Source organism: Procambarus clarkii, chromosome 51 (assembly GCF_040958095.1).
Source record: "Procambarus clarkii isolate CNS0578487 chromosome 51, FALCON_Pclarkii_2.0, whole genome shotgun sequence".
Classification (NCBI taxonomy): Eukaryota; Metazoa; Arthropoda; class Malacostraca; order Decapoda; family Cambaridae; genus Procambarus; species Procambarus clarkii.
Window position 1 is genome coordinate 12936139 of NC_091200.1, and position 22549 is coordinate 12958687.

Sequence of the window (22549 nt, forward strand, 5' to 3'; positions counted from 1 at the left end):
GCAGAGTTACAGTACAAACATTCTGTTTGATTTAAAGATAGAGGTAGTACATACAATACCTAAAGCCACTAGTACGCAGAGCGTTTCGGGCAAGGTTAGGTTAGGTTAGGTTAGGTGTTCTGTTGGCGATTATTTGTATTTGAAGTGCAAGAAGGTACATTGGGTTTGTGAGAGTATAACATTGTTCTTATATTGTGTGTAGAGCCACTAACACGCATAGTGTTTCGGGCAGGTCTTTACTCTTACAGATAAGGTAATATCTTATATTTATTCGGCTTTCCGCAGGACTCGTCACGCATTGTTCGTGTGTGGGTACTGGCTCTGCAGGGAACTTCAGCGCGTCACTGACCACCTGCCGTGCAGTGCATTAATTAGTCTGTCGTAAAGCGCAGTATGTTTTTTTCCCCAGCCTACTGGCAGCGTATATTCAACTGGTAAAATTCGGGTAAATTCATGTATTGGCTCCGGGCCCTGTGGTGTCGCTGCCCCTGATCCTGCAACATCAACAACCACCACAAGACCACTTGTGCCTGGCGGGGGGAACTGTTTGCAATCTTCTAACATACACCTCTGTTTTAGTCGCCGCTCCTCTGTCTACAGTACAACACAACAAGCACTTTTGAGACTCTTATCATCCTCAACATAAACGCCTCTCCCAACATGTGTACTGGTGCAGTCATCTGGAAGACAAACCCTTCATGCAAACTGCACCTACTATCAAGAAGAAGAAGTTTGCAATCTTACGACTCCTTCGTCAAATGAACAAATCCACAAGGGCCGTGACGAGGATTCGAACCTGCGTCCGGGAGCATCCCAGACACTACCTTAATCGACTGAGCTACGACAGGGTAGACAACTTGACGACTCCGACAAGTTTCAGGGCCCTCGGCAGTAGGTTTCTACGTGGACTCTGGTACAGCCCTGCATCTGATACTATCTTGGCGTCCGGGAGTCCATCTTCATACTGTGTCACAGATCCGTAGGGAACTGCTGTCGTGCTCCGGGTTGGTCGATCTCTTCCACCATTCCGTCAAATTTCGTATTAATGGCAATGACGTGGCCGACGCAGCAGCAATTAATCTAACCGAGATTATTAAATTAAGAATTTCATCTATCCTTCACACCTTATAATTACAATGTCAACTAGTTAGAGAATGTTCTATTTTAAGAGCTATATAAATATAGCAAGTCATTATACATACATGGTAGGTCTTATCGCTAATACATAATTGTTTGAACAATGGAGATATTACCGAGTCATAGGGGAGCTGCTGTTTATTATTAGTCTTAATCTCATATGTCGTTAAGACCACTTAAGGAGCGAAATATGGATACGGTGCAAGGATTTCAAGTATTTTATCCTTAGTAATAAGATAGGTTGCCATATCATACAACGTGAGTTTAGATTTATCTGTAAATGGCTCAATTTTGCTACAATCCAAGATATATAGTGTTCGAGTGTGTGTCCCTGTCTTTGTCCACACACACACTTTACACTTTACTTCATCTAGAGCCCTATACAAGCCGAACTGCCAGAGATACTTGTAGCCAAGTCTTATTCGATCTGTGACAAGGTCTGTTAGTCTGAATATTTTGTTATTCATCCTTTTTTGCCATTTCCCGGTGCCGGGTAGCCGAGGCGCATCCGATGATCCGATCCCTGGATCATCGTCGCTTCTCTACCAACAACAACAACTTGATACTAGCCTCTAAATTGACAACACTCGATCCTATGATTAATAATCATTGTTCAAGAGTCTCGTATCTTATACGCCAACATTTATGAATTATATAATACTTGTGAGTCGCGTACAAAGGCGAGATAAGCCATGACAAGTGAGAGTGGAGTGTAGTCCGAGGCGCCACACTTAACGTAAGGTATGGTGAGCTTCGGCATTGTGTGTATAAAGACACATTTATTTCAGTACTCCAAGTTACGGGCTATTCATGCTCGTGCCACTTCTTGGGTGGCTTAATCTTTATCAATCAGTACTCCAAGGGAGACATTTCCCGTCACGCAGGGTGCAGAGTCGCACCTCCACAGATCTCTAGTATCAGCTCTTAATACTGGTAATGGCTCAAAAGGGCCATTCCTTACGGGCTATTCGTGCCCGTGCCACCTTTTGGGTAGCTTAATCTTTATCAATCAATCATCATAGGTTCTATGAGTAGAACATAGGTTCAAATCCTCCTCATGGCTCCTGATTTTCTCAGATACATCATGATACAATGATTTATTTGTGCATTATTATTTATTGGTCTAGTTGCTGTTGTTGTTGTTGTTGTTATTGCAGTTGTAGTAGTGTTTTGTGCTTTAGTTAATTATGCTGTGTTTTGGTGGTTTTGGTGTTTGTAAGTTGTGGCCCACAGTATTAATTATCTTCCTTATACCCATTCACTCTACTTATGGAGCATGTTTGTATTTTTCAGATGATGTCATATTTCAGTAGTCGAACTATTAGTCGTACTTTTACACGATCTGTGACGGGTCCTTGGAACTATGTGACTGGCAAGCGGTGTGACCCCAGTGAGTCACTTGGCTCTATAAAGGTGAATTTACATTGTGAAACAAGGGTGACAGCTGAGTTTTTATATACCATAAATACAGTACAAAATAAAATTTTTGGTTTATAAACATTTAATTTACAAAAGTACAGTACTGTATATCTTGGCTGTTTGTATAATATTTTTATTTATACAGGGTGTCCACAACATTGAATAGGTAATTATTTATTTTCTGGAGGGAAAAGAACCCCCAGCCTCTGGGGAGACTTTAAGGACTACCTTTAGAGGACTAGAGGACTTTAGTTTTAGTTCTAGAGGACTACCAGGGACTTCTGTCCCTGGTAGTCCTCTAGAAATCTACAGCTGGTGTGAGCCAGTAGATGGTAACCCATCTCATCACCTAGCTTCAGGGAGTCACCGGGGCTCACCAAGAAATTGGTGTTTTTTTTACATTTATCACTTGTTTTTTGTAGATATATATTGTTTCAATTTATGAATATTTTCAGTGTTTGTATTTTTCTAGGTAACTGAGCCAGCAACTGGTCAAGTTTTGTGCGAGGTGCTGCGCTCAGGACCATTGGAGGTGGACCATGCAGTTTCTAGTGCCAAGGAAGTGTTTTCTACATGGAGTAAAGTAAAGCATTCAGATATTTGTTAAATCTGTTGTGTAATATAAAACATATTAGTTAGTATGACCAGATCTTGTGTAGTGCTGTACTTGTAAATATATCCTTGACAGTATTTTATCTGTTCACCCTGCACTTAGTGGGAATAACAATACAGTGGCTTATGAATAGTGTCACATTCATTCTTCATGGTGATTTTGCCCAATGTATTTTGGACATTTTTTTGACGGTTTAGATGCTGTTTCCTTTGCTGTTTAAGCTGTTGAGTTTTGTGGGCCATGTCATTCTTTTTGCACCTATGTGGCTGATCCAGCCCCTCATTCAGAGTCTGAAGATGTTCTCTTTACCCAGAATTCACATCTCTCCACCGATCTGCATATCTGAAGATTTTAGGGCTGCCTTGTCTCTGTATTCACGTGAAGCAGGTGTTGGATCTATTGGTGGCTCATTTGTGAGTCTTCTCATCACCAGCATGAGGTGGATTTGTTTTATTTTTCAGTGCTTCCAGTCTGTATGCCAGGCATCCTCCTGTCCTGACTTTTTGCTAGGTATTGGCTGTTGTCAAATACAATTTCTTCATATTTGTCATCGCTGTCAGAGACTCGTTTTGTGAGGGTTTGTCTTGGATGTTTTATCTACTCCTGTTCTCCCAGTTCAGCCATGTTTTATTCATCTCTGCTCTGCTCATGTTCCATTGGAGCCGGCTTGTTTGGTGACCAAACCACACACTAGAAGATGAAGAGACGACGACATTTCATTCCGTCCTGGACCCTTATCAAGTCGATTGTGATGGGAGCGAGGGAGGCACAGGCATAAGTAGGGCAGGAGTGAGGTGAGGAGCAGGTAAGAGGAGGTGAAAGGTAAGAACAAGAAGAAAAAAAGAGGTATGGATAGGATGGGTATAAGAATAAGAGGAGAAAGAAAGAAAAAAACAAGCAACCAAGCAACCTGCCTGGTTACTTGATTTAGCCCTTGACTTTTTGGACTTCTCAGCAGTACCTTCTCTTCGTCTCTCATGAGGACCTTATATTAAAGGTTGCAGTCATTCTGATTCTGGTTTCCTGGCAATAAGGCTGGCAAGCTTCACGTGGTGGTGGTGGTGGTGGTAGTCGGGATCTCTCGTTTTTGTCTTTGGCACAAATTTTGTGCTGTTGGAGTCTCTTCCTTAGCTAAGAATGAGTCCCATGCCTTTGTTCATTGTCTCATTCTCACTGTGGTCTGGTTTGTCTGTCATTCCACTGTACTTTGTTTCCTCTTGCTGTACATTAGTATCTTCTGGTCTCTCAGGCCTGTTACACACATGCTCTTTGTTAACTCATGTACATATTCTTACCTTCTTCTAAGACTCACTTTCCTAAATGTTTGACTGGTTGGCCCAGTTGAGCCAGCTTCATGTTTATCATTGTGAACATCATGTAAGTAAGTAATTTGAAAGAAGTGCCAGACCGACTGGGCTGTAATATGTGGGACTGCAGGCCACTCCAAACAGCAGGCTATTGGACTATTTTTTTCCTATACAGTGGAACCTTGAGTGACGAGCGACTCCAGTTACAAGCATTTCGAGTAACGAGCGAGCCACTTACAGAAAATTTGTCTTGATTAACGAGCAAATTACCTGTATATGATGCTTCCTAGCATTTCTGCTGCTTCTCGGACGTCTCCAATGACAGTGTTGTTGTTGTTTCGCAAAACGAGTGTTTCACATAACAAGCTCAGTGCTGGAACGGATTAAATTCGTTAATCGAGGCGTCACTGTATATACAAGAGTTCTTACATTCTTGTAAAGCCACTAGCATGCATAGCATTTCGGGCAGGTCCTTAATCCTATTTTCCCCAGAATATGATCAACTAAATTGTTTAACAACCAGGTACCCATTCATTGCTGGGTGAACAGATGCTATAGTTAAGGATTGGTACCTGGTCAATCCTCCCCGGCCAGGATACAAACCTGGAATAAGACTACTTAAAGTAGTCTTGTAAAACATTGTATAAAACTATTGTATAACATTATTCAAGACATTGTATCTTGTATAAGACTACTCAAACCTAGACTATAGAAAAAGACTACTCAAAAGTTACTTGTCTCGATGGGCTCAAAGCTGTTCAGGCAGGGCCTAGTGCACTAGTAATGAACTGGGTAGAATCATAACCATGACTCAAGGGAGCAACTGAGTTAACCATTAATGAAATGTTGTTTAATACCATTGTACAATATTTTTTCAGTTGTCTGGTCGAGACCGTGGCCAGAAGCTGATTAAAGCCGGTCACATCATCAGAGAAAATTTAGAAGATATTTCTAAACTAGAGGCAAGTTTGGTATTTTACATTTTATTATTGACAACTGTAGGTGTTATATGCAATTCTTCTGTTTGGATGTTATATAAAAAAACTATTTTGGATGAATTTTCATAATTTTTCTTATGTTAAAGTAAGTTAGCACTTTTTGTTTCAGGTACGTGACACTGGTAAGCCCATATGGGAAGCTCGTGTAGACATTGCATCTTGTGCCGAGGCTCTTGAGTATTATGGTGGCTTGGCCCCTGCGATCATTGGTAAGATGATCACGTCTACCATATTTGTAAATGATTTTGTATCGCTCATGTATATTCGCTTTCACATTGATTTTTTTCCTTGTTAATGTTTTTTTTAGTTTTATATACAGTAATACTTCACAAGCAGTTAATTTGTTGCAGTTCAAGACTTTTCCCTGCAGCTAAAATACTGCCCTACATGCACAGATACAGGTTATGTCTAAGGATGTAACTTGTTCGATTTCTTGGTTTTTTCTTTTCATTCTATCCTTGGCTTCCTTAATGGTATTCTGGAAAGATAACAGTAACTTTAAACTACAGTATTACCAATTTTTAAGTATGAAGCATGCAAAATGGTATGATTCTAGATCTCTGCTTCTTTTCATATTGTAGGGCAGCATGTTCCACTGCATGGAGGTTCATTTGCTATGGTGCAGAGGCAGCCACTAGGAGTAATTGGAGGCATTGGGGCCTGGAACTTTCCCATGCAGACATGTGTATGGAAGGTAGGCATTTATTTATGGTGACTATGTTATCAGAATTAAACATACCCAACATATAGGTATGAGGAATCATACCCAACACACAAATTCTTATGATGGTTTTAAATTTCATGATTTATTTAATTTAATATAAATTGGAGAAAAATTACCCACCCCTTCCCTATGGGTACTGCCCAGTCAGGGTGACAGTTGTTTTCTCTTTCTACCACAGATGTGGCCATATATTTCTACTGTACCATGCTAACCTCTGTTTTTTGCAACTGCGTTCATCTGTTACTACATGGTGAATAGGCTCCAGTCCTAGGGCCAGTTGTATTCTTTCTGAGGGGATGTGTTCTTTTCCTACTGGGGAAAGGATATTAAGGACTGAATATTAAGGACTCCATGTGGAGTCCTTAATATTCCCTCTATTGTGGGATTTTGGGGTATGTCTAGCCATTTTTAACCATGTCCTGATCAATTTTGGTATTTGGTATGACATCAGGATTTGTTTGGTTTCCAGAGTGGACCAGTTCTCAGGTTACCAGCTTCCTTCTGTCAGCCAGGGCTCTGAGGTGTGCCCTTGTGTAACAGTTCAGTGTAGTTCACTGGGTTCAATATGTTCTCCAAAGACCTGTGTGGGGGGGCATGGGACATTTTAGTTACAAAGGAGGGTTCAAAGATCACAGAATGAACCCATTGTTGTCTGTACTTAATTGGGATAATTTCTTAATTGAAATCATGAGAACTCCGCTAGTAATGGTGTTTTGATCACAAGTCACTTTTTCAGATATGTATCCTGGGTCATATTAAATTTTGCTAACTTGTTAGAGAAGCAGTGACCACCTACATTAGTGGCAAGGCAAAATTAATTCAGAAATTTCTAGTTAGTTTAAGACAAAGAAGAGGAAGAGGTGGAAGAGGAAGGGGGAGGGAGGAAAAGAGGAGGAGGAGGGTGAAGAGGAGGAGGAGGAGGGGGGGGAGAGAAAGAGGAGTAATAGAAGGCAGAGGAAGTGGGGAAAGAGGACTGGTGAACCTTTGGGCTATGGCAGGCCATAGTTCAGATAGCATATCTTGGAAACGCCATCCACTTTAATATTGCTAACTATAGAGATAACGGAAGGAAGAAGAGAGTGGAAGGGTAGAAGAGGGAATGGTGTCTTAAAAGAGTTTTGAGAGTGAAGTTGGAAGGAGGGTGTAAGGGGGTGGTCCTGCCCTAATCTTGTGGATTAATTAACTAAAATTGTAAGTACTGTACTCAATTTGTGGTTCAGATTCAGATGCACATTTTAATCATTGCCTTTGAGGTAGGGATATAAATAATTAGGTAATTGGGTTAAAACTTTGGTTAATAAAGTCATGAACTACAATTACTCCGAGCATTAATATTACTTAATTAACCTTATTTCCTCGTACTGTTATGATTATTATTTCCCTTCATCATTATTTAGTTTATTTAAATATTCTTTCCTTAATTGAATTTTCAGCTACCCCTCCCCAGTCTTATACTATTGAAATCAGATTAACTAAAACTGTCTCCTGCTTCAATGCATCCAATGAATAACATGAGAAAGTGGTCTCTAGGTAATTACTTAAGTGTGGTTACAAGATGAGAGCTATGTTCGTGGTGTCCTGTCTTCCTAGTAATCTTTGTATATGACTTGAAATTACTGATGATTTTGGTAAGTAAAGGACCAAACGTGTGTCAACTAACATCAAGGTTTGGATGCCAGTCAGCACAGTGGATAGTTAATAACACCATTATCTCCACTGTGGTGTAGGTTCCTCTGTGGGCAGGAATTAAAATACAGAGGTGGTGGTAAAAGTTAGCTTTAAAGAAATGAGGTGCTTGTAGCTGCCCTGGTCAAGCAAGCAGTTAAGAAACTTTGGGGAGTATGGGTGTAATACAGTACCGGGTTTACTTTTCTGAAGTTTTTGGCTGTAGTGTTCTGACCTCTAGGGTTGGGGCATTTAGTGGTTGGCACACTTGTGGGTTGTCTGGCTGTTCCAGGCTGCTTATTCTGCATCCTTTCCTTGGATGCAGAATAAGCAGACATCCAAATACTGTACAGCTTATTCAGAACAAAAACAAGCAATATTTGGAAATCTGAGCCAAATAATGCTCTTGCCATTATCACACTCAAATTTTTATTGTTTGGTAAACCTGCATAGGTCCAGAGGCCTGATAACATAAAGGTGCCTATAGCATCAAAACCTAATGGCTAGGGAAGCTACTGTGGGGTATTCTGATTAATATTTTTAAGAAGGCCCTGGTTGGTAGCTTCCTAAGCTAAGAACTGTCATACCTTAGGAAGATGCACCAGGCATTTGAAACCCACCCTTGCATACTGGGAGCCAAGACCAGAATCTCAAGCTCTCGGGTATTTGACTTCTGCCCTCTGCACCATCTCATCTCGTGCCATCTTCTCCTATGCTGAGGGAGGCACTAAAGAGGCTTACCCAGAAATTAAGCATAGAATGAAATGAAATGCTATTTTCTGAAATGTGCATTAGCTACTCATCCCTGCCCTGGTGCTAGGAGATCTGAGCTGCCACTGGGTTTCATTTAGATGCATCACAGTTAGGGTGTTTACCCTGTGGCAACAATAGTTTGCCTTATTACCACTGGGTGCAAAAGAGAGATGTTATAGGTCTCTAACCCCCTCACTAAAGAATGGGTATGTATGACACACAGGTTCACTAAAAGGCCAAAATACAGAATACAAAAATAGCCAACAGAATCCATTCTCTAGGTTGATTTCTTGTTGCAGACCTAAAAATAAAAAAAATTGAAGATATTGCTCATTATTCCTGGTGTTCGATACTCAGTGGGTTGAAATGAGCACACACAGATGTAAGGCTGCATGTCCATGATTGTGGCATTTGCTCTGGCAGCACTCTTTTGATTTGATAGTTACTGTGAATAGTCCAACATGGAGTGGATACAGATTTACAAGATCCATTATCTTTACAATTTGTTAATATTTCTCGGGTCATCAGTAAAAAAAACTACAGCAGAAAAGCTTTCAAAATCATTGACAGATAATAAATGTTTTTCTAAAATGTCTACAATTTCATAATTGTAATAATTTTACAATCATCTTGTTTTGCATTTTTTAATTTTCATTCTATATTTTACATACTAAAAGACTACAGTACAGTACTTGAGCAATATTGCCAAAAATTACTTATTCACTTAATTTTTCCTAATTTTGCACCTAACAAGCAAAAGTCATTAATAGGATAGTCATTGTTTGGCAGTAAATTTTGTCTGTTATGTATACAGTACTAATATAAAATTAAGAAATGTTGAAGGCGAACAATGGAATTGTATGACTCTTAGGTGGCACCAGCACTGGCTTGTGGCAACACATTTGTGTACAAGCCCTCACAGTTCACACCAGTCACAGCTGTCACGCTGGCGGAAATTCTCACCGAGGCTGGAGTGCCAGATGGTGTCTTCAATGTTATACAAGTGAGTAAATCTTTTGTAAATAGATTTAGTTAACTCTTCTCTTAAATATCTGCAGACTTGAACAAATCCACAAGGGCCGTGACAAGGGTTTGAACTTAGGGTTCGTCACGGCCCTTGTGGATTTGTTCATTTGATGCATCACGCTGTTGTGATTTCTGTGTGATATGCAGACTTATTCTTTAGTTGCTAATATCAGACTCCTGTTAGAAGCTACAGTAGAATACATGGACCAAATGTAAGAGGAATATGGCAATTAAATACAGAAAAAACTCATAACTGGTCAAAAGAGAACAATACTGATATATAATGTTTTTAAGTCATTATATTTCTTAAATTGTTATGTTTTTACTTAAGACTGAGATGTTGCAGGGAGATGGAGAGAGTGGAGCCAAGTTGTGTGATCATCCAGATGTGGCAAAGCTCTCTTTCACTGGATCCATCTCCACTGGCACTAAGGTAAACTACAAATTTATACTGCATATAAGAGTTGTTTCTTTATAGTTATAATTGATCTGTAATACAATTCTTGATTAAGTCCATGGGCCAGAATTATGTTTTAGCAACAAATAGAAAACCAATTTGACTGTAAATATTCAACTTTGGAAAACTTCTATTTTACGTAATAAGTATACAGTATACTGTAATATGTTTACATTTATCATCATCATTACTTCATTTCCCACTTTAATTAGATTGGGGAGGCAGCATTCTGGAGAAAAGAAGGAAGCAGTGAATGAAATGGTTAAAAATAATACAAAATGACTCGTCTGTTCACTGTAGCATACACACTATAGAGCTTCCACAGCCAACAAGCATGACTGCACTTCAGCAGATTATCCACGGCGGAACCCATGGCTTCATCAGTGCTCGTCATGAGTTGTCATATACAAATAAAGCACTTCACAAGCTATTGTCACCTAGTCCTGTTCAGTACCACTTATTATGCACTATTTATGCTTAAACCCTGCTTCATCATGCATTCACTCATCATGACAGTTCATCATCATGACCTACATTACTTCTCCTTCCCCCTATCCTTAAATTCACATGGATACACTCATTTCTAGTCTCTCATTTATCATGAATCTCAGACGGTAACTGACCATCTTGGTTACCACTACTCAGTTTTGGGAATTGCCAGTTTTTGCATTCTGCATTATTCCATAACATTATATTTTTAAATCTATTCTCCTGACACCAGACATACTTCTCATGTTGTCACTTTCTACTGCCGTAATTCTTTATTTTCATATACAGTACTGTATGTGCTACACCAGCACTGCCAATTTTTCCTGCAGCTCTCTGACTACATCTTTTCATACCTTGTTCTTTTTCACCAGGATTTCCATTAAGCCAGCCACTTCGAGTCTATTTTTCCCAGCTTTGCTTGTAACAAATAACAATTTATCTTTAGTCATTTACAATACACAGCCAAAGAATTTCAACTTGCTCAATTAGTTACAGAAATAATTCATTCACACTGATTTCTCTCCACTGTCACTGCTTTATTTTTTTGTTGACATTTACATTTAACCCCTGCACTGCGCATTATGAAACCAAATCCAAGAGAAGGAGAATTCAGCAAATTCAATTTTAATAAAAGGATTAACTTGGAACAAATAAACAAAGACCTCTGAGAAATATGCTGGTAAAGGCAGCAGTGTTACTGGTAAACTGCTAAAGTACTAGGTTCACTTGGTAATAGGTATTTCACTTGGCACTTCACTAGGCACCTGAGGTAGAATATTCAGAATGAATGAATGAATCCTCCTTCAGTGGCTAAACCTGAAGTAGTTGCGTCGGTTCCCAGCCCAATCCCCAACCCCTTTTATTGTAGATGTGAGGCAGATACACTACAGAGTGGTCTGGGGGTGGGGGGTTACCACAGTTGTTGACCAATCAATATGTGACATGTGTGTCTTTCCAGGTGATGGCAGCTGGTTCTAAAGGTGTAAAGTCAGTGACACTGGAGCTTGGGGGCAAATCTCCACTCATAATATTTGAGGATGCTGACATGAAGAATGCTGTCAAAGCCACATTGATGGCAAACTTTCTCTCTCAGGGTCAGGTGAGTAACTACCGGTACATAATACAGGGGAACCTCGGTTTTCGAATGCCCTTTTTTTTATTTTTCGGGTCTCGATCTCGCTCACTTCAAAAAATTTGACTTGGTACTCAAAGTTTGCTAAAATTAAAAATATTTGTTAAAATTCCATTTACTGTATTGTTTGATTATTATGGGACTAGTTTTAAAATGCGCCTTTAGATTGCGAACAATTTGATACCATAATGAACGACGTAGCATGACAGTTAAGGTCAGAACACTGGAAAGATTATAAATACTTGTGGTGATGAGCATCTAAAATTAAAATATGTTAAAATTCCATTTACTGTTCGATTATTATGGTACAGTACAGTACTAGTTTTATAATTCGTGCTTTTAGATTGTGATCAATTTGATACCATAATGAACGACGTAGCTTGAAAATTGAGGTCAGAACACTAGAAAGAGTATATATGTTAGTGTGGGGGCACTCTCCCAGGAAATGCCAGGCCCACCTTGGGGTGGGTTGGGGCGCGCATGTCGGGTGCGCGAAAGTGTTAAATGTTTGATTATTTCTGAGGGTATTTCCTTACCTTGAGGTTACCTTGAGGTGCTTCCGGGGCTTAGCGTCCCCGCGGCCCGGTCGTCGACCAGGCGTCGACGCTGCATTAACACTGCATTAACGACGTCACAGCTGCATTAACTAGACTGTGTTGGCCTACTTATATCTGGCGAGCATCCCTGGTACCTGGGTGTCCTGCTTTGTTCCTTCAGGCCCTAGGAATTGCCTCCTGGTTGCTGGACTGATCAACCAGGCTGTTGGATGCGGCTGCTCGCAGCCAGACGTATGAGTCACAGTTTCCATAACAAAAAAAAATCAACACTGATTATCAAGTTTGTATTCATCCTGTCTTTGCACTATTTTAAATATTTCATGTGACATCCAACTCTCACATCTGAAAGGAAAGAAAGTTGCAACATTTAGTCCATCCTGGATCATTATCACACATTTTCAACTCTGTGGGTTGGATGTCTAATTATGAGCCACATTATTGTGACTTACTGTCTGCATTTCAGGTGTGTTCTAATGGAACTAGGGTGTTTGTTCAGAGCAGTATTGCCAGTGAGTTTATCAAGAAATTGGTGGATGCAACTAAAAGACTCAAGCTTGGAGATCCATTTGGTGAAGATACTACTGTAGGAGCAACTATTCATGAAGAGCATGCCAAAAAGGTTCTTGATTTTATTGCATCTGCCAAGGAAGAAGTGAGTGTAGATGTATATATTTTCCTCTAAGTTGGAAATTAGAAAAACTGTTTATGGGAAAAGACATTCAAGAGAGAGAATTTGTTCGTAGTCTTGAAGGTATGCATGAAGTTTGGATAAGTAATGTTTAGTTAGGCCCTTTGTGGGCTGCATATTTAACCCCTGCAATTAGACTCTTAATCAAAATTGTCACCTTGCCCACACATCAAAAATAAAAATATAATGTATTCTTTTACAATGATACATTTGCATGCAAAATGTGTAAGGAAAAAAAAAATACATTTATTATGGTTTTATGAGCTGTAGGAGGAGTCCATATTGTGGGTCATTGTGAAAATTGATGCCATGTGTGAGTGTCAACACATTGGTATGGAGGAAATGATTTGAATGTTCAACTTTTATGTTTTTCGCATTTGTTTCACTTAGTAGTGAAACACTACATTTCACAATGTATTATTTGTGTTAAATACCAATAACTTGGTTGATGTACACATACTGAAACAAGATTTTATCCCGCCTGCAGCAACTTGAAATGTACATATCAATAGCAACATTATTTCCCTTTGTTTTTCTTAATCACAGGGCCGAGCAGTTGACACGTCCATTTCGTGTCCGCTGCACTCCTTCCAATATAACGCCATGCTAGTGTTGTCGGCCTGGCAAACCCTCATTTTCAGTTTCAAGTTCCATATACTTTAAGACCCTCAAACCTTAATCATGCATTGTTAACCTTGCCCAATGCAAGGTTAACAATGCATTGGGAATTAGTACTGCTATGTACTAATACATAGTAGTACACGATTAATACACAATTAGTACTGCTATGTATTAATGTTAATGTGTAGGAGGCTTTAGAGAGATGACCCTGATTCCTACTTCATTTAACCCCTGAATTGCTTGCCCTAATTTCCACGACAAATGCTCTGTTCACAACAACAACGACAATAAAATTATATTTTATTTTTACTGTTAATGTTAAAATGCAGTTCCTGATCTTGCAAAAATATAAAAAACCATCTTTGATGTTATGAAATGCCCCTTTCTGGGTGAGCTCTGGTGGCTTCCTGAAGCTATCTTGCTGAGATGGCTACTAGCTACTAGATCGCATCAGCCACGGAGTTCTGTTTGGCCTACTAGGGATCCGACCCCTCACCCCTTCCCGCTCACAAAGAGGTGACACTCTGCTACCCCATTCAGGAAGCATCCAGAAAGTCATCAAACCATACAGACCACTGCTGGGTTTTAAGAGACCAAAGCCTCGAAACTGTCAAAGTAATTCCCCAAACAATGTAAACAAATAATAAAATTTCTTGAAACTAATTCGAGATCATTAGTACTTGCCATTACCCCCCTTCCAGATTGGGGGTGGGGAGCTGGAGTTCCTGGTCCCCTTCATCCCCTTACACCAATTCTGATACTTATGTGGACATGTGTGGAGGTCCACTGTAGAGCTCCCTATTGTCGGTAAGCTGTGCAGGTCCCTTTGCTTTTAAGCTAAGTGCTGGCCAACCTTGGACTTAGCCTGTGGGGGCCATTTGCTTGATATTATTCGTTGTTTTAGTTGTGCTTCAGGAATTTTTCATCTGATTTGTGCTGTGTAGACCTGGCTCATTGGGCACTTAAGAGCTGCATGTGCTCAAGGTTACCTTTTCTGGTACTGCCCCTGTACTGAAAGAGCATAGGGATCTTGCTGTCCCCTCTGTCTAGGCCCTGTTTGGACTGCACATTTTGGCTGGTGTGGGCAATCTGGTGGTTTGTACGCTTGGTTACACATGCTGGGGTTGGCCCCTCACAGCTGCATTAACTAGACTGTGTTGGCCTACTTATATCTGGCGAGCATCCCTGGTACCTGGGTGTCCTGCTTTGTTGTTCCTTCAGGCCCTAGGAATTACCTGTGGGTTCTGGTGTGGCCTATAGATATTCCTCTCTGAACACCTTGTGCTAGTTTGAGGGTTGTTCATCATCCTTGCCATGGGGGAATGATTGTTCTTTTCTTTCTGCCTCGGCCATGCTGCCTATTGGGTCGGTGACATCTACAACCCTGAGTCCTGTGGTGGTTTGCTTTCCCCATGTGGCTCTTCTCTCTAACCCTCATGATGAAGTTAAAGCTTATCAGGCAGCTATCACTTTATGGGTTTGTTTTGCCATCTTCAGCAGTGTTAGTTTGTACCCAGTTAGATGCAATAAAGTTGGCCCCATCTTGTTTTTAGGGAGCTGGAATTGGAGTTGTTGGTGAATTCAATTTTAGTTCTGTCACTGCCTCTTCCTTCCTCTTCAGGTGTGGTGCACCTGGCCACTATTCTTCTCCTCCTGTTTCTTACTCCAAAACATCCAAGGGTTTCAGAATTAGGGCAGGGTTTAGCTTGGCATGTAGCTTGGCCACCTCCAGGAGTGGTTCCTTTCACTTTGGGTGCAGAGGGCTAGGTTCTGACTGGTTCCTGGTATGCCAAACAGAACTCTTCAGTTGATATGACCTAGTAATTGGGAGTCATCTCAGGAAGATAGCTTCACTGAGCCACCAGGGCTCGCCTAGAAAGGCTTTTAATTAGTCAATGCTGTATATTTTGTTATTTCTGCTACAGTGTAAGTTTGTTACATTTGACTAAATTAAGTTTATTAAATAGTAATATTTTATTTATAGGAGATATAGCATTATACATATTTTTTAGAATAGAATAATCCCTAATCCTTCAAGAAAGTGAAGTTTACATTTTTAAGTGTCTTATAGGGTGCAAGAGTACTGTGTGGAGGAGAACGTGTGATACAACCCGGGAAGCTACGCGGTGGGTGGTACCTATCACCAGCTGTGTTGGTCAACTGTAAAGATCAAATGAAGGTAGTCTTTCAAGTTTTGAATATTATTGCTCGGTGCATATGTGTGTGTGTATACATCAGAATATGGTATGTACTATACAGTGAACATGTATATGAATTTTTTTATTAATACTATATTTAAATTCTTCCTTGTGATTTGGTCTCATTTTCTGTTACAAAAGGTTGTGAAGGAAGAGGTATTTGGTTCAGTTGCATCAGTACTGGAGTTTGATTCGGAGGAAGAAGCTGTTAAGCGAGCCAATGACACGGACTTTGGCCTAGCAGGAGGAGTGTTTACAAAGTAAGCCATTGAATATATTATAATATAAAGTTTTATAGTGTAATTCTAACAGTAATGACAGTTTTAAAAAGTTTCATAAGTTGGGAATTTTTTTTTATATTTTTGCTGTATAGGACTGAATTTTTAAAAGAGTTTGATACTGTAAATAGAGAAAGGTTATAATTTGCTGGAAAAATTGGGTATACCTGAAACAAGGTATGAAATAATGACAACACTATAATGGAGGGAAATGACAAGATTAATAATAGTGCTATATGTAGACAGAATAGTGGAGTACATATCTATTATGGCTTGAGTGGAAGAAACTAAACTAATTCAACATACACAAATACAGTACAAAGTCCTACACTATAAAAAAAAATGGTATAAATGGAAGTAGTATATTTCTTCTAACAGAATCTTTCCCCTTAAAGAGGTGGGGAAGTAAATGAGGATAAGAAATCAACCCACAACTAAGGAAAGCTGCCCTAAGCAGAATGATGGTTACAAAATCTAAGTATTCATATGAAAATGTTTGGTGACCATTCCCTTATAAAACTAGTGTTAAATGAAAGGAATTGCTTTCTTTTTGGGAAGAAGCCCAGTGGTTTCCAGAAGCTATATTTGCTGAAATGGCTCTCCACTACTAGGTCATATCAGTTGCAAGAGTCATGTTTTGCCTACTAAGAACCAAAGTCAGAACTTGGCCCATTCACAGAAGTGCAGAGAGCAGGGGACTATTATTGTCATGCTCACCAGGAAAGCAGAAAAAGTCAGCAAAACTTTACTGACAGCTCCAAAGGTGCATAAAAAAATGCATTTTTGAGCTGTCCAAAGGTGCACCACCCACAACTCTGCAAACTATTCAAGCAAAATATGTGGTTTATACCAACTACCTGAAACCCATTAGTACCGATAGTTGCCACCAGGCAACCTGGAGTCTTGGCCCCGCTGATCAGTCTGGAGCTGATGGACTATGAACCGATGAACTTGGTAAGGAAGGAGGAAGTCAGGGAGCCACTGGGGCTCTACCAGAAGGTCATTTGATTACATTCACTGATGGTTTTCTGGGTGCTCCCTGATGGTATCTAACCACAAAGAAATAGGAAAACATGGGACTTGCTAGGGAGAAGGAGAAAAGGCAGGTACTAATCTGAAGAGACCACTTGCCAGGAAACCTTCCGCTAAGCTTTTGGGGTTAATCTTTGACACTCGTTTGTCTTGGTCAGCCTCTTACCTCCGAGTTGAATGCTCTAAGGCCCTTAACCTCCTTAAGGTTTTGTCCCATACTTCTTGGGGAGTGGATAGGCGCACGCTCCTCCATTTGCACTCCTATCTCGTCCTATCTAAACTCAATTATGGTTGCCTTACATACTCTTCCACTTCTACTCTTCACCGTCTGGGCTGGGCTGCCAAGATCTTGTTAGACCTCCTAAAACTCCTAAGTCTGATTATCAGTTCATAACATGTTGAAGACTGTGCCAATGCAACATTCTTGTGATCATCATGGCCTGAGTGTAAACTCCAGGCTGGCTAGATTTGATGACACTGTAGACACCCTGAGAAATATGAGCCTTGGAATTGAGGACCAAAGAAACAGGGTAAAAAAAAACAGCTTTGAATATAATGAAACGCCATTTTCTGGGCGAGACCTGGAGGCTCCCTGGAGCTTACCGAGCTGATATGAATGTATTAGACTGTGGCATCAGTCAATTCAATGGAGTTTTAGTCTATTGGATAGCACAAGCCATTGGGGGTAGGAGGCCCCCCTCCTCTGAGGGGAGGAGGGGGGCCTCGTCTGGCCCCCTCAGAGAGGCATGAGGAGCAGTGGCCTATAGAAACCCGATGTGGTTGGAAGCATTCTATGTTTGCCATCTGCCAGAAAGGTAGGCATCCCAAAACAAACAGCTGGTTAAAAATTGCTACTGAAAGCCAACCTAGCAAGCAGAATTCCCCAATCTGAAAACAAGCATGACTTCACCATCATCGCCGTGCTGTTGTCTACACAGCCCATCCCCCCCCCCCCCCCCCCCCCCGAGTTGAATTACTGACCCTTCTCAGGATGCAACTCCACAAACAAGCTGACTAACTCCTGGGCATCTATTGCTAGGTGGACAGGTGCATTAGGTGATAGGAAACACGTGCGACCATTTCTGTCTCACCCGGCACACAAACTTGGAATTCTCAATTGAGAGTCTAGAACAAACCTGACTGTACTACCGGGACCAGGATAATTCACGAGAAATGCCAGTGAATTGGAATGGATCATAAGTTTGAGGGAAATAATTATAGTACTCAAAATTTCTTTTTGTAAAAATTTACATGTACAGTGGTACCTCGGAATGCGATTGTCCCTGTATGCGAGGTTTTCGGAAGGCGAGGTGTATTTACTCCAAAAATTTGTCTCGGAAGGCGATGGTTACTTCGGGAGGCGAGTTTGGACGCGAGTTTGTTGATACGCGTACAGCCGACCTAGCGCGTGGTGGTTCGGCGATCGTCGCCCCTCTGCCCCGCTGGCCCTCAGTTTACCATTGTCTCGCGCTCAGTGACTACCCCCACATCAATTCTTGTCGCGGATTTTCAGTGTTTTGTTGGATTTTTGGTGATTTGTCTATACAATTTGTTATTATATATCTCACCATGAGTCCCAAGAAAGCCAGTGGTAAGGATAAAGGCCAGAAAGCTCATGTGAGGATGACAATAGAGGAGAAACAAGAGATCATTCGGAAGCATGAGAACGGTACACGTGTTGTTGAACTTTGTAGGCAGTACAACAAAGCCACATCAACAATATGCACTATACTTAAGAAGAAAAATAAGATTATGAGTGCTAATGTGGCAAAAGGAGTAAGAACATTAACGGCACAAAGACCACAAATACTTGAAGAAGTGGAAAAGTTGTTATTAATTTGGATACACGACAAGGAGTTGAGGGGTGATAGTGTTTCGGAGGCCATTATTTGTGAGAAAGCCAGGGTGTTGCACGAAGACCTTCTAAAGAAGACCCCTGCAACGAGTGATGCAGATAAGAAAGAGTTTAAGGCAAGCAGGGGCTGGTTTGAAAAATTTAGAAAGAGAAGGGGTATCCATAGTGTTACAAGGCATGGGGAGGCAGCCAGCTCAGACAAACCAGCCGCTGGACGATTTATTGACGAATTTAAAGAGTTTGCAGAGGCTGAGGGATACCTACCGCAACAAGTGTTTAATTGTGACGAAACAGGACTGTTTTGGAAAAGAATGCCTAAGAGGACATACATTACCAAGGAGGAAAAATCCTTGCCTGGACACAAGCCTATGAAAGATAGGTTTACGCTTGTGCTGTGTTCAAATGCGAGTGGCGATTTGAAAATTAAACCCTTGCTAGTGTATCATTCTGAAAATCCAAGGGTTTTCAAACAGTATAATGTGCAGAAAACCCGTTTGTGTGTGATGTGGAAGTCTAATAAAAAAGCATGGGTCACTAGGCTTATTTTTTCGGAGTGGGTGAATGAAGTGCTGTGCCCTGCCATAGAAAAATATCTGCAGGAGAAACAATTGCCACTCAAAGCCGTGCTTCTCCTTGACAATGCTCCTGCTCATCCTCCAGGCTTGGAAGATGATTTGATGCCTCAATACAATAAATTCCTCACAGTTAAATTCCTTCCTCCTAACACCACTCCTCTAATTCAGCCTATGGACCAGAAAATCATAGCGAATTTTAAGAAACTGTATGAAAGGGCACTTTTCCGGAAATGTTTTGAAGTGACTGAAGCCACAAACCTCACCCTCAAAGAGTTCTGGAGAGAGCATTTTAACATTTGTAGTGCTTTAAAACTCGTTGACAAAGCCTGGCAAGAAGTGACTCAAAGAACCCTGATCTCTGGCTGGAGAAAATTGTGGCCTGAAGGTGTGAGAGAACTAGACTTTGAGGGGTTTGAGCCTATAAATGATGCGCCTATTGTTGAGGAAATTGTTAGTCTAGGCCAGCAAATGGGCTTGGAATTGGATGGTGATGCAACCCGTCCTCTCAAAAAGAACGTCACTTTTCGCTGGTATGCGCGCTATGGCCAAATTTGGACGTAATTTGAAATGAAATCGACTCACAAAAGTGACGTTCTGTTCCGTTTTCTGTTTGAGTCGTCCGGCGTACGCGCAGAGGTTATAAGAGGACACTTTAAATTAACGTTTTTCATAACGTTTTGAAACTGTATGAGAATTTCCTGCCCACCTAACCTATCAGAGGACCCTTAACTTACTGTTGTTGAAAAAAAAATCCCAAATTTATTTTCATTTTTTTTTTCATTTTCAAATTACGTCCAAATTCGGCCATACGGGCAAACGGCCAAAAGCGATGTTCTTTTTAAGAGGACAGGTTGGGTGATGATGTGGAGGAGTTGGTGGAAGAACACAACGAAGAACTGACCACCGAAGAACTCCTAGCCCTTCAACAGGAACAGCAAGCCAACGCAGCAGCGAATGATTCTGCAGTGGAGGAGGAGGTGGCAGCAGCACCAACACCACCAGCGAATGTCCCTTCTGCAGTAATTAAGAAGGTGTGTCAGATGTGGGAAGAGATTCAAACAACTATTGAACAGACTCACCCAGAGAAAGCTGTAGTAGGCCGTTGTCTTAATCTTTTCAATGACAATGTGATGCCTTACTACAGAGACAGCTTGCGAAGAAGGGAAAAGCAAGCTTCCATGGACAGATTTGTGGTGAGGAAATCGAGCAGTGAGCCTCAACCAGGACCTAGTGGCACTCAGGTTAAACGTCCCAGGGAGAGCACACCAGAAAGGTCCTCACTGCCTGATGTGATTATGGAAGGGGACTCCCCTTCCAAACAGTAACTCCTCTCCTCCTCCCCCCTCCTCACCATCTTCCATACGCCTACAGCACTCGACAGCAAGGTAAGTAATAACTGGAACATAGTTTTGTAGGTTTATTTAGATGAATTAGGTAAATTAGGTATAAAAATTTAGTTTGATGTGGGGTTTTTGGGGTAGTCAGGAACGGATTAATTCATTTCCCTTTATTTCTTATGGGGAAATTAACTTCGGAATGCGAGGCGTCTCCAGGAACGGATTAAACTCGCATTCTGAGGTATGCCTGTAGTATCTTTATCCTGACATGTGAAATAGCCGATGTAGTGGCCTTTTTTGTGCTTGTGAGAGTTGTGCTTTGGCTCTTTTAGTCTTCATGCAGAAGATTATATGAAAAGTTTGCTTTCATTGTATATTTGACAATATTTTTTTCTGTAATACAGATATTTTTTTTTTTGTTCTCCAGAGATATCCACCGTGGTCATAGAGTGGCTAATGCTATTGAAGCTGGAACTGTGTGGATCAACACTTACAATTTATACCCAACAGAAATTCCTTTTGGTGGCTACAAACATAGTGGAATTGGTCGAGAAAATGGTCATACTGCAGTAGATAACTTCACTCAGACACGCACAATATATGTGGAGATGGGAAATGTTGATTGTGGACCTTTATACCAAGAATAAGGTTTCCAATCTTTTTATTTGAATTATAATACGCATCTGGTTTTCATGGGCATAAATCTTGAAATACCTTGTGACTTACCCATCCACTAAGAATGGTATTATAATTGTGGAGGAAAATTTAATTCATTCCAGTACAGTATCTAAGAATTTTATATAAAAAATAAAAATAAAGCATATGTAATAATATTGTTTTATCAACATAATATGCAAAACTAGGTTGGCTTAAAGTAGAGGGAGAATTAGTATGAGATTATATTATGCCTGCTTTCACCGCTGGCTAAGTAATTATCAAAGAAGGCGCCAAGCCAAGAAAACTATGTAACTCCGTCTAAATCGTAAAGTATTCAAAAGGTGCTAAATATCTGCCAATTGGAGAACAGAACATAATGTGAATGATATTAAAGGTATTGGAGGCATGTTGCATAGTAGTATAGTTTTCACACCTAATCATACAGACACTGTATAGTATTTAATTATTAAGTGTGCTAAACCCAGGAGGCTAAAGAGCAGAAAATGTGAGTGCTATAAACCACCATCTATCGCAGAGTACTCCAAAGTTCATAAATGCTAATAAGAAACAATTGAAAGACAAGATGAATTGTGTCAAAGGAGTTTGACTCACAAAAATTTTATCAAGGGACTTTCCTCAAAGGGAAGCGGGAAATAATTAGCTAGGAACAATTAATTAGCCAGGAACAATTAAGGACTTTTATAAAGTCTTCACAATAATGTCAACTATCTGGACTATTGCTAGTGTATGGGACGAGTTAAAGCAAACAACACTAAGAAATACTGTAGTTGGAAACAACTTTGGCTCACATCAAGTCTGTTTCCTGAGGAAGATGACGAGGCAGATTTTGAAGGATTTGTGGCGAAGAAAGTTAGTGAGAGGAAAAAATTAAGAGTTGAATTCCTAGCATAAGTCAAGGGGATTTAAGCCCCCAGAACTGAGAGCAAAACTGGTGACTGAAACAATAGAAAATGACATAGATAGTTGGATAGATTATGACGAAGCCCCAACCTTTCAAAACATGACTGATG

The 22549-nt window shown here is 40.5% G+C and overlaps 1 protein-coding gene across 2 annotated transcripts; it reads left to right on the plus strand.

The window, feature by feature from the left end:
* Window positions 1-1554: 1554 nt before the first annotated feature.
* LOC123751131 (4-trimethylaminobutyraldehyde dehydrogenase-like) lies at window positions 1555-21692 on the plus strand. 2 transcript variants are annotated; one of them, XM_069304025.1, is made up of 13 exons: window positions 1555-1574; window positions 2431-2550; window positions 3029-3139; window positions 5355-5438; window positions 5584-5683; window positions 6056-6168; window positions 9488-9619; window positions 9989-10075; window positions 11547-11687; window positions 12741-12929; window positions 15658-15765; window positions 15926-16044; window positions 21289-21692. In XM_069304025.1, the coding sequence occupies exons 2-13, from the start codon at window positions 2431-2433 to the stop codon at window positions 21506-21508; spliced, it is 1524 nt and encodes a 507-aa protein (XP_069160126.1). In that variant the 5' UTR covers window positions 1555-1574; the 3' UTR covers window positions 21509-21692. The 2 variants fall into 2 exon arrangements, with proteins under 2 accessions (XP_069160126.1, XP_069160125.1); XM_069304024.1 differs by lacking the exon at window positions 1555-1574 and adding an exon at window positions 1650-1878.
* The last annotated feature ends 857 nt before the right edge of the window (window positions 21693-22549 follow it).

Excerpts from the sequence above, each read along its gene's own strand:
- LOC123751131 (XM_069304025.1), top strand. The coding sequence starts at position 2,431 with ATGATGTCATATTTCAGTAGTCGAACTATTAGTCGTACTTTTACACGA. Across the intron at positions 10,076-11,546 it reads CCATCTCCACTGGCACTAAG|GTGATGGCAGCTGGTTCTAA; the intron begins GTAAACTACAAA and ends GTGTCTTTCCAG. Across the intron at positions 12,930-15,657 it reads TTGCATCTGCCAAGGAAGAA|GGTGCAAGAGTACTGTGTGG; the intron begins GTGAGTGTAGAT and ends AGTGTCTTATAG.